A 14,663-nucleotide genomic window follows, 5' to 3' on the forward strand; every position below is an offset into this window, starting at 1 on the left:
TCAATACATACCCATCAACATCTACTAACTGTTTTCTTTCAGATAGGTATGATTCTAATAACTTGAGCATTTTTCCTCTTATTCCATAATACTCTAATTTGTTTAACAATATTTTTCTGTCTACACAGTGAAATGCCTTACTCAGGTCTAACAAAACTGCACAAACAGCATTACCTTTATTAAAAGAGGACAGTGTACTTTCTACAAACTCTGATAAAGCTAGGGTAGTTGAATGGCCCTCGCTGAATCCAAACTAGAAAGTGTTAAGGACATTAAACTTAGTAAAAAAAATGTACAAACAACTATATATATCTTTTTCAATAATCTTATTTATGTTAATAAAAGTGATTAAATGAATTGATATTTGATGTTAATGAAGATACAGCTGAAGAAAAGTTTTTTGAAAATCATTAAAAAATAAATTGGATGAAAATTGCTATGTTTAGAAATTTGATTTTGCTTCATAAGTTAACAAATTTATCAAATCTTTTTATACTGCTTTAAAAAAACATAAGCTTATAGATATGCAATAAACTTGCCACTCCCAATTCTGCTGATCTTTTATCTTTAATTAACATTTAGAAATCTCTTTTGATTAAAACTTTTTAAGATTTACAAATCTTTTGAGAAACGTTTTAAATATAGTCTGCAAGAGTATACTTAAAATTCATGCTCCGAGTTATTTTGAGGTAAAAATATGTTTGAATATAAATATATAGAAACCTAAGGTAAAGGTATAATGGTTTAATAATCTCAGGATGAACTCAGACTACTTTATAGTAACTAATGCTAGTATTTATTCCTGAATGATTAGTAATCTTGTTAAGATTTAAATAGATGCTAATAACTTATAAAAATCTACAAATAAAATCAATATGTAAAAATGTAGGTAGAACCTCTAAATCAGAGTTTCCCAAACTTTTTTCAAATGGCCCCCTTTGAATAAATTAGAAAAGCTATGACCCTCTTGTACCAATATTACTTAAAAACTACCATAATAAAAACTAAAGACCTCTTTTTTTGCTTTTCATCAGCAACTCCACAATATCTAGGGCAAGTTTCAAATTATGACCTCATGGACCTCCTGGTGGCTCCTTTACTGATCATGGCCCCCTGAGTATCTGTCATGGCCCACTTTGGGAAACCCTGCTCTAAATAGTTATAAAACATTTAAAACTCTTAAATTTTAAAATTCACTAAAAATCTATCTACTCCTTCATTTTTCAAGCAATCTTCTCTAAATTTTCAGGAAATGTTCCTTATTTTAAAAGAAAAAAACATTATTTATGAATTTTAATATCTTGATAAAAATAAATTATCAAAAAAAAAAAAATTCAAAAAATTGTCCAAAGTAACTCTTTTTAGTATATTAAACATCAGACTATATTTTATAATAAATAAATGAACACTCAATTTTTTATTTCCAATATATTTCGTCAAATTCTCTTCAGGGAAATTACAATTGAAACAATGCAATAAAACACAACAAGTAAATATACAAAAATTTTACAAATTAGTTAACCAATCGATTTAGTAAATGTAAATGTAATCAACAAAAATGTAATCAACAAAAACTTAAAAAACCAATACAAAATGGTCTTAACTAAATAAGGCTAAGGTGTAGTCAAATTCTTTCTTTTTACATAAACTTGGTTTATTTAAATGTATTAAAATGGTTTCAAGTCTAATTAATTCCAATGTATTTGAACATTCTTGCATTACACTGAAATTAGGTAATGTAAACTTTTTTCTACAACTTGGATTATTCACAAGGTGTTCTGCTATTGCAGATTTTTTAATTGCATTTTTAACTGCAACACTCTTTTTGTCTTTTTTTTTAATTTTCTTTAAATTTAAATAAACCTAATTTATGTAAAAAGAAAGAATTTGACTACAATTTGTGTTGATTTTTAAAGTTATTGTTAATTACATTTTTGTTGATTACATTTACGTTAACTTTTATTTTTATTGTATGAAGATCCCTTAGGGGAGAAACATTGTAGCCTTTGTAAATAAATAAATTTAAAAAATTAACTTTGTCTCCAAAACTAAAATTGTCGAGACCTCTTGTGCCCAAGGAATAATCCTTGCATATATTATTGTATAAAGATTAGACTGTGAAAGTTTGAAGAAGGTTGCTTGAAAAATGTAGGAGGAGATAGCTTTTAAATAAAATAGCATTTTTTTGCTGTTTTTGTTTTCCCTTCCCATAGGGCACCTATTATGCGGCTCGACTTTGACTGGTCATATCTCAAAAAATAATTTGGTTTTTTAAACAATAAAAAACATCTTGAAGCTTAGAAAAAACTTTCTTATTATTTAAGAGTTATTAGATCAACTTGTAAAAAACATGGCTACCTCCCCTATGACCTTAATTTTATACTAATAATTCACTATTTATTTTTCTTTCAAAAGCCTAGTAAATTTTAGAAAACCTTGATTTTATTTAATAAGATATTAGGCAACCTTGCTGTTAGTATTTTACCAGTTTTGTTGAATAACCTAATTTTTATTGATTTTGTATTTTGTTATGATTCAAAGATTGAATTTATGGCTTTAAAAAAATTCTAGATGATTCAGGATAGTTTTTTGTTGCTTAAGGTTTTTTATACTTATAAAATCCAACTCTGTCTTTTAAATGTATGTATATTTTAGGCAATAGACATTAAAATGCTTAATACAGTAAAAAAAATTAAAGAATTCTTTTAAGTATTAAGGGCATGGAGGGAGGTAAAAACATTTTTTAAAATTTGATCTTATTTTATAGAGTTTTAACTAAGCTACAATATGCTTTTTACAGATTTTAAAAATTCAATATAATTTCTGAGATACAGCGTGTCAAAATTGGAGGTAACAATAAGATCCTTATGGGAGGCGCAAACTAAAACGGCAAATAACCAGAAATTACTAAAAATCTATCTCCTCCTAAGTTTTTTGAGATAAATACCTCAAATTTTCAGGAATTGTTCTTGCAATATTTAAAAAGTTCTGCCAGAACTAAATTTAAAAAAATTAAAAAATCTTAATTTTACAACAAAAAAAAAAAACAAAAAAATTTTTTTTTTCGTTTATTTTTTATCTAAAGTTTTTATTTTTATTTTTTAAAATTCTTTCCAAAAGAATTTTCTAAATATATCAAGGAACATTTCCTGAAATTTTGAGGTAGTTTTCTCAAAAAACGTAGTAGAAGATAGATTTTTAGTGAAATAGTCTTTTTTTGCCAATTTAGTTTGCGCCTCCCATAAGAAACCTATTGTTGCCTCCACGGGCTATATCTCAAAAGTTATTTTGAATTTTTTAAAACTGTATAAAGCATTTTGTAGCTTAGTAAAAACAATATGATATAAGATCAAATTCAAAAAAGGTGATTAACCCCCCCCATACCCTTAAGCTTTAAACAATGTTTTTTTGACAAAAATTTAAAGTTTTATGTTACTGCTTATTTACTTACTTACCCTAATTACTAGATCTTTAAGAAAATAAATTTATTAAAGAAAATTTATATGATAAATGAATTAATTTATTGAGAAAACTTGTAATGAATACTCATCAAGATAGCTCTTCTTGTTTTCAGACATTGTGCTTATTAATTATCTAATTAAAATTTGGCAGAAATTAAATAAAACATGTCTAAATCGCCTGCTGTAGGAATTGATTTAGGTACATCATACTCATGCATTGGTGTATTCCAACATGGAAAAGTGAGTATTTTATATTTAACACTAAAAAAATTAAGTTTTTTGAGGTTAGATTTGCAAAATCATTATTAGTACCCTCCCTAGTTAAATATTAACTTGTATATTTACAACTCTCATTATAAATACACAGGTTAGCATCGTTGAAAATGATCAAGGACACTACAAAACTCCATCTTTCATTAGCTTCACATACCCTGAAGTTCTTTACGGTGATGCGGCCAAGATCCAGGTTGAAATGGACCCCACCAACACTGTTTTTAGTTAGTTTTCTTTGGTTGTTACGGTTTATTTTACTGATTGTATGTACTTATGATGGTGTAGGGTGCGCAACTATTGTAGGGTGCACTGGCTCCTGACCCTACGATAGTCTCTGATCTGTCTTTTGGCCCTACAACATCCTCTGATCCGTCTCCTGACCTCAACTCAGTCTGTGATCTGTCTGTTGATACCTTCGGCATCCTCTGATCAGTTTCCTAGCCTCTCGTCAGTCTCTGATCTGTCTGTTGGTCCTACGGCATCCTCTGATCCGTCTCCTAGCCTCAAGTCAGTCTCTGATCCGTCTCCTGGCCTCACCTCAGTCTCTGATCCATCTATTGGCCCTACGGCATCCTCTGATCCTTCTCCTGGCCTCACGTGAGTCTCTGATCTTGTGCTTCTGTTTGTAGTCTTGTCGATCTAACTGAAGAAGAACTCTTGTCAATTTCCACAATAGACGTATGTGTTTTTTGTTTGACTAAAGTAGTTTTGTCCTGCGGTAGCGGCATCTCGCTTGCTGTTTTGTTTACGACCAAAACTAACCGAATTCTGATTTTTATGCGCCGTACTTGTGACATCATAACTTGGTATTGCGTGATTGCGTTTTGCTTTTCTACCAGCTATTCTGACAGTGTGCTTGCATTCGAGTGCGGCTAATTCGACTTCTAATTCGCGTATTTTTTTATCTGTTTCGCGCCTACACTTCTCACGAATTCTTCTATCGGTGTCACGTCAAAATAACTTTAAGATACTTGGATTTCTGTACTCAATTGTAATTATACTAAAAAATATACACATCTCTTTAGAAGGTAATATATTAGAAAATAAGACGAATTTGATTATCGTACTATGGTTTAGCTTGTCGATGCAGTTGTACCTACAAAAATTTTTGAATGCGTTAATTGCAACTTCCATATGCGAGAATTCTTCGATAAGACTTAATGAGGAGAGGAATTTCAAGACACTCTCTATTATTTCAAGCTCCCTAAAGGTTTCCCTTAATACGTCATAGTACTGTGTATTGCTTAAAACTAGATACTCGAACCATACCTTAAACTCGCAGGGTTCGTGCGCGTCAGGCTAAGTCAGACCAAATCAGTTTTTTTGAAATAAGTTTAAAAACGTCAGGCTAAATCAGTTTTTTATTTAAAAATTTGAGAATATCAGTTTTTCTCAGTTTAAATGCTTGAAAATTTTTGATTAAAAAAAATTGAGAAGTCTTTTTAAGATCACATTGAGATATGAATTTATAATTTAAAGGCTTTATACCAAATACTTTTTAAATTAAAACTCTTAGCAGTTTATTCATATATTTTACTGTTTGTTTAAAGTTATTAGAGATATACATAACACTAAAACTTAGCTTTAAGATATAAGTACTAAGTTTTGTGGGAGTACAAATTTTAGGTACAACTCATTTTTCTTTACAAGAACAAACGTTAAAGATTTTTTATTTAAGTTTAAGCTTTTTATATCTGATATGACATCAACAATCACTGTATTTATTTAGAGTTTAGGATTTATATTTATGTATCACTTTTAAGTATTAGTCAAAATACTAGTAAAAACGTTTTTTACTTATTTTAATACTCATGTAAGCGTTTCATTTTAAATTTTAATAAACCACGACAATGCACGTCGTTTTATTATAAATCTTCTGGTTATAATGTTTCCAATTAGTGTTATTTAAATTGAACAATTGTATTAGTAATTTTAAATTTTTACACTGGTAATAGATTAGATATAACAACTATTTTAAGACTTATCACTGATTTTGTTATGTTAAGGGCATACGGGGGTAAATCACCCTTTTCACAATTTGTCTTATTTTATTGAGTGGTAACTAAGCTATGAGTTGCTTTTTGCAGATTTTTATAGCTAAAAATATTTTTGAGATAAAACTGGTTGAAGTCAGTAACTATAAAAGTACTAATCAAGACCCCCCAATACTTAAATTGACTTCTAAAGGGGATTTTCCTTACTTTGAAAAAGTGTCAGGCTAAATTGGTCTCAGTCAGGCTAAATGAAAAAAAAAAATCGCGCACGAACCCTGACTCGTACTGTGTTTTCTCAAGTACATCGTGCCTACTTTGTCTTTGTTAATCTCAGCTCTTTACAAATCAATTTTAAGATTAAAATCATAATTTTGTTACAGTATTCTATAATATTTTTGAGATGTCTGTGGGCTGATTCGACTACTCTTATTCGCCTATATCCTTTCCAATGGAAATCTCTCGAGCCTGCTAGGAAGGCTTGGTCACGTCCCCGTTCGATAGCCATTAAGCAGTTAGCTACGCGCTCTTCTCATATACCAGTTGGTAGATGTCTGTATCTAGAGTTTGCAATAATTTGTAGTACTTACAATTAAGTTATCTGTAGGCTACTGTTTTGAGAGGACGATACGCGGGTAAATCAGAAATAAATAGCTTATATTTATCTGTTTTAAATTCATTCCAGTCAATAACAAATTGGCTGCTACTAGACCTAGAATAATCTATGTCCATAATAACTTATCAGACTCTGATGTATCCTAACTTTAAAGTCTTAATAAAATGATCAACTAATTTTCGGTCACTATCTACAAAACGTAGAAATTAAAAAGAACGTTACGGACTTAATTACGGTTGCGTGCGCAGTGCCGGTGTCACCATGAACCGGTCACACAATGTTGTTACTCAGTTATACGTGGGCCTGGCTCTTAACTGACTTAACGCGCTTATAACAATATCGGTGACGGTTACTTAAGTTAATGTTTAGAATTGACTTGGCTGAGTTATTTAGCTAAGACGATTTGTCAAACGCAAATTAAACTTATACTAGTATTTAAACTTAGCTTAACTAAGTAGTAAGATTGTTGGAATGCTTAAACTACTAGCATAAAGAAATCGAGTATCAGAACAAACAGCTATGTATTTAAAATGAATAATAATACGACAAAAATCCAACAACTGTACTAAAACAGTCGGAAATACATAGCTCCATAAAAAAACATATCATAAATACATCACGGCGGCTGTTAGCGCAACACAACTCCAAGCAACTCAAGCTTACGCGACTAAAGCAAACGACTAACCAGCCATTCGAGCGTAACTCGAGCTCTTTTAAGGTAAATACTTTGAGAGAAAAGAAAGAAAGCTACTTTCGACTGCGAAAATGCCAATAGCATTACAGTATAACTATCCAGGGATATCATTATAATAACGCGTTTTAGTCAGTAATCGCCAGGCCCGCGTATATATAACCAACCATATCCCTCGTATTGGTTCAGTGTAGATTCCGTTTTTAACTGTTATCACGACTGTGTGTTCTAGAATATTCTCATCTATGCAATTGAGTTTGTGTAAATTAATCATAAAGTGTCTTTTTAATTAAAATTTATTTGTTATTGGAGTTTAATCCAGCGATATCTAAATGTTTCAAGTTTGTGATTTATTATAATTTTATAACCATCATAATTTAAAACAATCAGCTTTCCGTCTTTGTCTGATTTACCATTCACTATTTAGATCAGGGTTTCTTAATATTTTTCAAATTGCCCCCGTAAAAAAATAAAAAATGCTATTGCTCCCTCCAACAAGACTACTCAAAAAACTTCTATTTAAAAACACCTAAGACTTTTTTTGCTCTTCATCTGATACTTAAGAATATCTAGTGAAAGTTTCTAAATTTTATGACTGCCCAAAATTTAAAATCGCTTATATAGTTATTTCTCCCGACTTACTAAAATTGACCACTTTGGGAATCCCTGATTTAGATATTTTGCACGTTTCTATTAAAATCATATAATGCAGTTCTAAGTTTTGGATTGAAATTTTATTGTCAACTAAGACATTTAAAGGTCAATTGTGTTTTTAATTTTGTTGGTTAATTAATCTGCTCTTTGAAGTTGTTTCGTTATCATTACTGTTTAAGATGTTTGCCATCAATATTAACCATAAGTCTTAACCAGTCATTATCTTTTAGATTTGTATACCACTAAACAGTAGGTACAAAGTTTAAACCATGTGTTAGTAAAACTTAACACTTATTGGTTATTTTTCTATGATTTTTAACCCTTATTGATATTGTTTGTTCTAAAATACTTTATTTAAAATTTATTTGATTTTTCTTTTAGATATTTATATCTTTCCTAACTTTTTTGGTTTTTAGCTGCTTGTTTAATTTTATATTGAAGTTAATGATTTGAATTTTTTGTTTGTTGAATAAAAAGTTAAATTTTATAGCTTTTCTTATGTTTGTTTTGTAAATGTGCATAACTTAATTTACCTGCTGTACCTTCTGGTAGTTTGTTTTCTTTTTGAATTGCGATTCATAGTTCTTAATAACAACTTGTTGTATTTTAGTCTTTAAGTTTTTTTGTTTAATTAGAAGTAAGTCTTGCTCTACCTTTTTTGAAATTTGATTGTAGTATTACATTTGTTTTAATAGTTTGTTGCAAAAATATGTTTAGTTCTTTAAGTTTGATATAAAGTGCTGTTTCTTTTGAAATGTGTTAAAAAAAAATTAAATTAATTTTGTTACAATTAAAGATTTTTATCATTTGTTTATTTGATATTTTCTCTTTATATCTAACAGTTTACAAAAAATATTTTTTGTTAAAATGTTTAAGCTTATTTTATTTTGAATTTTGTTTCAAAAAATATATTTAATATTCATCGAAAATACTATTACTTTAAGATAAGAAGTTTGTAACGAACAGTTTCTTATTAAGATAGGAATTTAAACTTTTTTAAAGTTTTGTTTTAGAAAGGTTTTTTACCTGTATTTCATCGATAAGAACAAATGTTTATTTACAACAATTTACATCAAATAGTTGCTTACTAAAAATAGTTTTTATTTTAAGGTCTATATCGAAAAAACTTTTACTTTCGATTTCATTTGTTTAAATTTCCTTTTACATACAAAATAATTAATATATCATACTAAAAACCTTCTACCTTTTAATAAATTAATTCTTTACTACTTTAGTAAATCAAGTTTTGATTTACTACTTCAGAATAATTTTTTTCTCTAATTTTAGTTAAGTTGCAGAAATGTGTTTTAGTTCTAAAAGCTTATTGACAAAGAGTTTTGAACCTGAAAGTGTTTAAAATTTTATGTGCATTAAAAGTAAGTAAAATTTTATAAACAATCATTTGATTATTTTAATTACTTGATGATGCGTAGAAAAATCACAAACAAATGTTGACTGTGTCGTAGATAGATTTGAGCGTTGTTTTCAATATATAAATATTGTTTACTTTGAGAAACAATATGTGAAAATATATATCACCTACTGAAATTAATATATACTTTTAACTGTTTAAATATAAGACTTGGTAGTTACACAATTTTAACATTCTAGGTACCAATCGTTTAGTCGGTCGCAAATTCAGTGACCTTGATGTTCAAGCTGACATGAAACAATGGACATTCAAGGTGGTGAATGCCAATTCAAATCCTAAAGTTCAAGTGAGACACAAAGTAAGTAAGGTTTTATGTATATCTCCTTTTTTTAGTTTTACTTTAAAATCTGAAGGTCCTTAAAGGTAAAACAGTGTTAGTTGAGTAACAATTGGTAAATAAATTTTTAGTAATTAAGCTATTTAGTATAGATCATTTTAGCTCATATAGCTTTTCAACTTATGTAAAGTCACCTCTCGCGAATCTACGCACTTGTTTGTTACACACTCTCGTTTAGTTACGCATTTTAGAATTCTCAAAAATACAGAAAAAACTTTATTATTGTAGTTTTGATGCAAAATCAGCAAAAGTTTTCTAAAAACCACAACTTAAGAGTTTCATATAAGGTATGCAATTTTTGAAGAAAATTTTAGCTTGTATACATAACTTTATGGTTCAAGTATTTGTTAAAATTAGTTTTAATCGACGCACTTAACAATAAAACTGATATTTTGTTAAATCGATTTTATATTTTAAGTGATTATCTTATTTTATAAGCACAAAACAATTAACTATGCATTAGTAAAATAAAAGATAGTAAGTATATATTTATCTAACTATATAAAAACTATAATTTATACAGCTGTTTCATATATGAAATATAAAGTTTCATGTACTCCTCAGTAAGCTACAGTTTATTATAATAGTAAACAGAAATTTAGATTTTGAAAATTTTTATAATAATTGTGACGTAGTAATAATACAGTTTATTGTACAGTTTGCTGAATTTGAAATAATACGCTGTAGTTGTTAATTTATGCATTTTAGAAAAATGTTTTAAGCTATTAGAAAATTAGCTCAAATTTAGTTTGTCGAGCACTATCGACCAGAACTTTTTATAAAACCTTTAATAGTAAGTATATATATACTCTAAACAAAAAAATCAGAAGTTAAAATATTTTTAAATTTACCCTTTAGGAATAACATACACAATTGATTCAAGTATTATAAACTTGACCAAGTCGTGACCTCACACTGCAAAAAACAAAAAAAAAAAAAGTCTAAAGCAATTGACAAATTTACAAAATAGTATTTTTAAATCAAATATAATAAAACAGCCAATATAGTAGGTATAGCTGCTACCTCTCGTTTAGTTACGTTTTCTCGATTAGTTACGCACTTTTGCTGTGAACACAATGTGTTTAGATTCGCGAGACGTGACTGTATGTATATCTATAGTGAAGTATCATGAAAAAATCAATATTTTCATTATATCTTTACACCAAAATATCTTTCTGCGCAAGAAAAATTCAAACATTTTAAAATGTTAATTAAATATCTTGTTATTCTAAATTGTTTTCTCTACAGAATGCGGAAAAAAAATTCTTCCCTCTAGAGCTTAGCTCAAAGATTCTTCTCAAGATGAAGCAGACCGCCGATGCTTACTTAGGTAAGACCGTGACCGACGCAGTCGTCACTGTCCCTGATTACTATAATAACCACCAGCGCGAAGGGATTTCTTTATGCGGAAAAGAATGCGGATTGAATGTCAAACAAGTATTACACGGTAATCAGGCAGCAGCTATTGCAGCATGTTGTAAAAAGACATACAATGACAGAGAAAACATGCTCATCTTCAATCTGGGTGGAGGCTCCTTAAATGTTACCATCTTATCAATTAAAGATGGTATTTTTGAAGATAAGTATACTGCTGGAAATAAACATCTTGGAGGTAAGTAACTGAATATATTTGTTTTGTATTATAAGTATAACATACTAATTATGAATATATACTTCAATTAATTATTAAACTTTAAACTTTGTTTTGAGTTAAAGTATGATTATTAACATGGATGCAAAACAAAAGTTTTGTTAACAATTCCCATTATAACTGTAGCTTAAGAAATCTATACCTTTTTAAACTTCCTTATGTAATTTAACCAAAATTATTCATAAAACCAGGTGAAGATTTCGACAACAGGCTCGTCGACCACTTCATCCAGGAGTTCAAACGCCGAAACAACAAGGACATCACCTCCAACAAGAGGGCTCTTCTTCGTCTTCGCACCGCCTGCGAACAGGCCAAGAGAGCAATTTCCTCGTCCGCCCAGGCCAGAATCGAGATTGAATCTCTCTACGAGGGAGTGAACTTCAAAACCAACATCACTCGCGCTCGTTTTGAAGAACTCTGCCGAGACCTCTTCCGAGCCACTCTTGACCCAGTCAAGCAGGCATTGGATAAAGCTAAAATTAAAAAGAACGAGATAGACGATATTGTACTTGTTGGAGGCTCCACCCGCATCCCGAAGATCCAGAAGCTATTGAAAGAATTCTTTAACGACATGGAGCTCAACAAGTCCATCAACCCCGACGAGGCCGTTGCCTACGGTGCTGCTGTCCAGGCCGCCATCCTCAGCGGAGACACCAGCGAGGAAGTGCAGGGTATACCTCCATTGCACGTCGCTCCGCTCTCACTTGGAATTGAAACTGCTGGAGGTTTAATGAAAACCATCATAAAGCGAAGTTCCTCCATACCATGTAAAAATTCAACAATTTGCAAAAGTTTTTTGGACAATCAAAAAGGAGTGCAACTAAAGGTGACATATTTATTATAAAGTTTCGATTAAATTAATTTTAAAATTTAATAACTACCATTAAAAGTGCCGAGTTAAAATATTTTATTGTTATTAAGTATTGAAATTTTAGTCTAAATAACCATTTATTTTCAACCAAATTTTTCTAGGTTTTTGAAGGTGAACGTGCCATGGCCAAGGACAATAACTTATTGTGCTCGTTCAGGTGTTTTGGACTAGAAACAACCCCTGGCACAAGAGCACAGATCGAAATAATCTTCGACTTTAGTGCAATAGGTGACCTTATAATCACAACCCGCGAATTAGCATCAGAAAATACGAACAGGATAAGAATTGGATTGTACAACGTATCCTACAAAGGTGGTTTAAACTAATATTTGATGTTTTTTTTAATGTATTAATCGAAGTTTAACTTTCGTTCTCCTGAAAAACATAACTTATTACAAACAAATATGATTTAACCTTATGACTAATAAATATAATTCATTTATATTAAAGTTAAGTATGGTAAAAGTTTGTCTTTCTCCAGGTCGTCTCAGCAAGGAGGACATCGAAAAGATGATCAACGACGGCGAGAAGTACAAGGCCGAGGACGACAAACAGAGAGAGCGCGTGCAGGCCAAGAACGAGCTCGAGTTGTACGCCCTGAATGTCAAACAGTCCGTCGAAGACGATAAGGACGAGATCAGCGACGAGGACAAGAACGCCGTTGTGAACAAGGCCAAGGAAGTGTTGGAGTGGCTCGACAACAACCAGACCGCCGAAAAGGATGAGTACGAGCACCAGAAGAAGGAGCTGGAGGGAGTTGCCAACCCGATCATGACCAAGTTGTGCCACGATGAAGCAGGCATCCTCTACATTAAAGATTGCGTCATAGTGAAGGAACAGATTCAATCCTTACAACAAAGGGTTGAAAATTATAAACACTTTGGATTGAATCACTACAATGATATTCTTAGCCAGATGACATGTTGGCACTATGAAATTCATCGTAGTGAATTTATAACAAAAATAAAAAACTTTGAAAATTTGAAAACAAAAATTTCCCTGCCGTATTGGAAAATTTGTGGAATTGTTCTTGATAAATTGGCATCCAATGGACTTTGCTGTGGCCCAGACTTAATAATCAACAGAAGACTAAAGTTAAAAGAATTAGAAGATCTGATGAATGAACTTTTTAGTGAGTTTTATTAATATTATTAAAGTTTTAAAACCTGAGCTGCTTAAACAATACACATGAAAAAAGAAACAAACAAATTACATTCAATGAAAGATAAAAAACTAAACATAACATAGTAAAAAATTACAAACAAATAGTCTTGTATGATCAAATACAACTTAGTATGCACAAAAAACAAAACAAAAAAATCTCCATATAAAAACTTATGTGTTGACTATAAAAGATTACACACTTACAAAAATTATATATAACAATTTATAATATGTAGGGGAAAGGCGTAGGGAAGAAAAATTATTCTTAAAGATACTATTACTTTAAAATAAGAAAGTAAAATTTACTTCAAGCCTTCATTAAATGAATTTTCAATTGATAATCACTGTATTTACTGGTGTTTATAATATTTAAATCTAGTTTTTGTAGTTTTAATCGAAAATGTTCCACCCTTCCACACGAAACCACATCCTGTGCTAACTTGTTCCACATTTTTGTTGTTCTGTAGAAAAAAGAATTTTGCCACTGACTGTTATTGAAATTATATTTGCATTTTATTTTTTATCATTTCCTCTAAAATTATAATTGGTCAGAGAAAAAACAAAAAAACTGATTGAAAAATTCTTTATATTTACCATTAACATTTAAAAAAAGTGTCATCAAATCAAACTGCCATCTTCTATTTTTTAGAGACTCCAATCCGAGCTTTACCAATCTATCTTTGTATGAGGTATTTGAAATGTTGCATCTGTTACAAACAAAACGGGTAAAGTTTTTCTGCACAGACTCAATAATAATAAAATCTTTTTTTAAATAGGGGGACCATATTGGGGTATTGTATTCGAGTTTAGGGCGAACGTAGATTTTAAGTAACTTAGTAAGAATACTAGCAGAACTGGTCTTAAAACTTTTGTATTTGATAAGATGAATTTTGAGCAATTTTATATAAATATTTTACATATTTAGTCCATTTTAGATTTTCAGATATATATATTCCTAAGTATTTAAAAAATTTTACTGCTGGTATTTTAGTTTTATTAATTAAAAGGCTTATAGAGAAGGCTTTATTTTTATTGATAGATAGAACTTGGTATTTTTTTGTATTTAAATCAAGTTTTCTTGTTTTTAGCCATTCGTAAATATTATCTAGTGTTAATTGTAAAGAAGTTTCTGACTTGCTTACTTTTGCGTCATCTGCAAATAGACTTATTTCGCTTTAAATGTGAGTATTTAAAATAATATCGTTGATGTATTTCAAAAAAAAAAAGAAGAAGACCAATGAATCCACCTTGTGGTACTCCACTGTGAATTTTCAGAGGATCTGATAATGTGTTGTTAATGAGTACACTTTGTGACCTATTATTTAAAAATTCGTTTAACCAATTCACTAAGTTATCAACAAAACCATATTAAGTCAAATTTTTTTAAAATTTATTGTGTGACACAGAGTCAAAAGCTTTTTTGATGTCAGCATAGACCACTGTGACTGATTCATTGTTCAAGTAGTTATTAACCATGTATATAAACATGTCAATAGTTGAATTCCTGATGATCGGTGGGGAA

General features: G+C 30.0%; 1 protein-coding gene across 1 annotated transcript in view; it reads left to right on the plus strand.

Moving 5' to 3' along the window:
* Positions 1-3,626: 3,626 nt before the first annotated feature.
* LOC145845755 (heat shock cognate 71 kDa protein-like) overlaps positions 3,627-14,663 on the plus strand; it is a 29,466-nt gene continuing 18,429 nt past the window's right edge. The window contains exons 1-5 of the mRNA XM_082952824.1: positions 3,627-3,701; positions 3,829-3,958; positions 9,298-9,416; positions 10,704-11,067; positions 11,298-11,777. Coding sequence (XP_082808950.1) covers positions 3,627-3,701; positions 3,829-3,958; positions 9,298-9,416; positions 10,704-11,067; positions 11,298-11,777 — 1,168 coding nt within the window. The remainder of the gene's footprint in view (positions 3,702-3,828; positions 3,959-9,297; positions 9,417-10,703; positions 11,068-11,297; positions 11,778-14,663) is intronic.

The sequence above is a fragment of the Thalia democratica genome, chromosome 1 (assembly GCF_965202585.1).
Source record: "Thalia democratica chromosome 1, ktThaDemo2.hap1.1, whole genome shotgun sequence".
NCBI lineage: Eukaryota > Metazoa > Chordata > Thaliacea > Salpida > Salpidae > Thalia > Thalia democratica.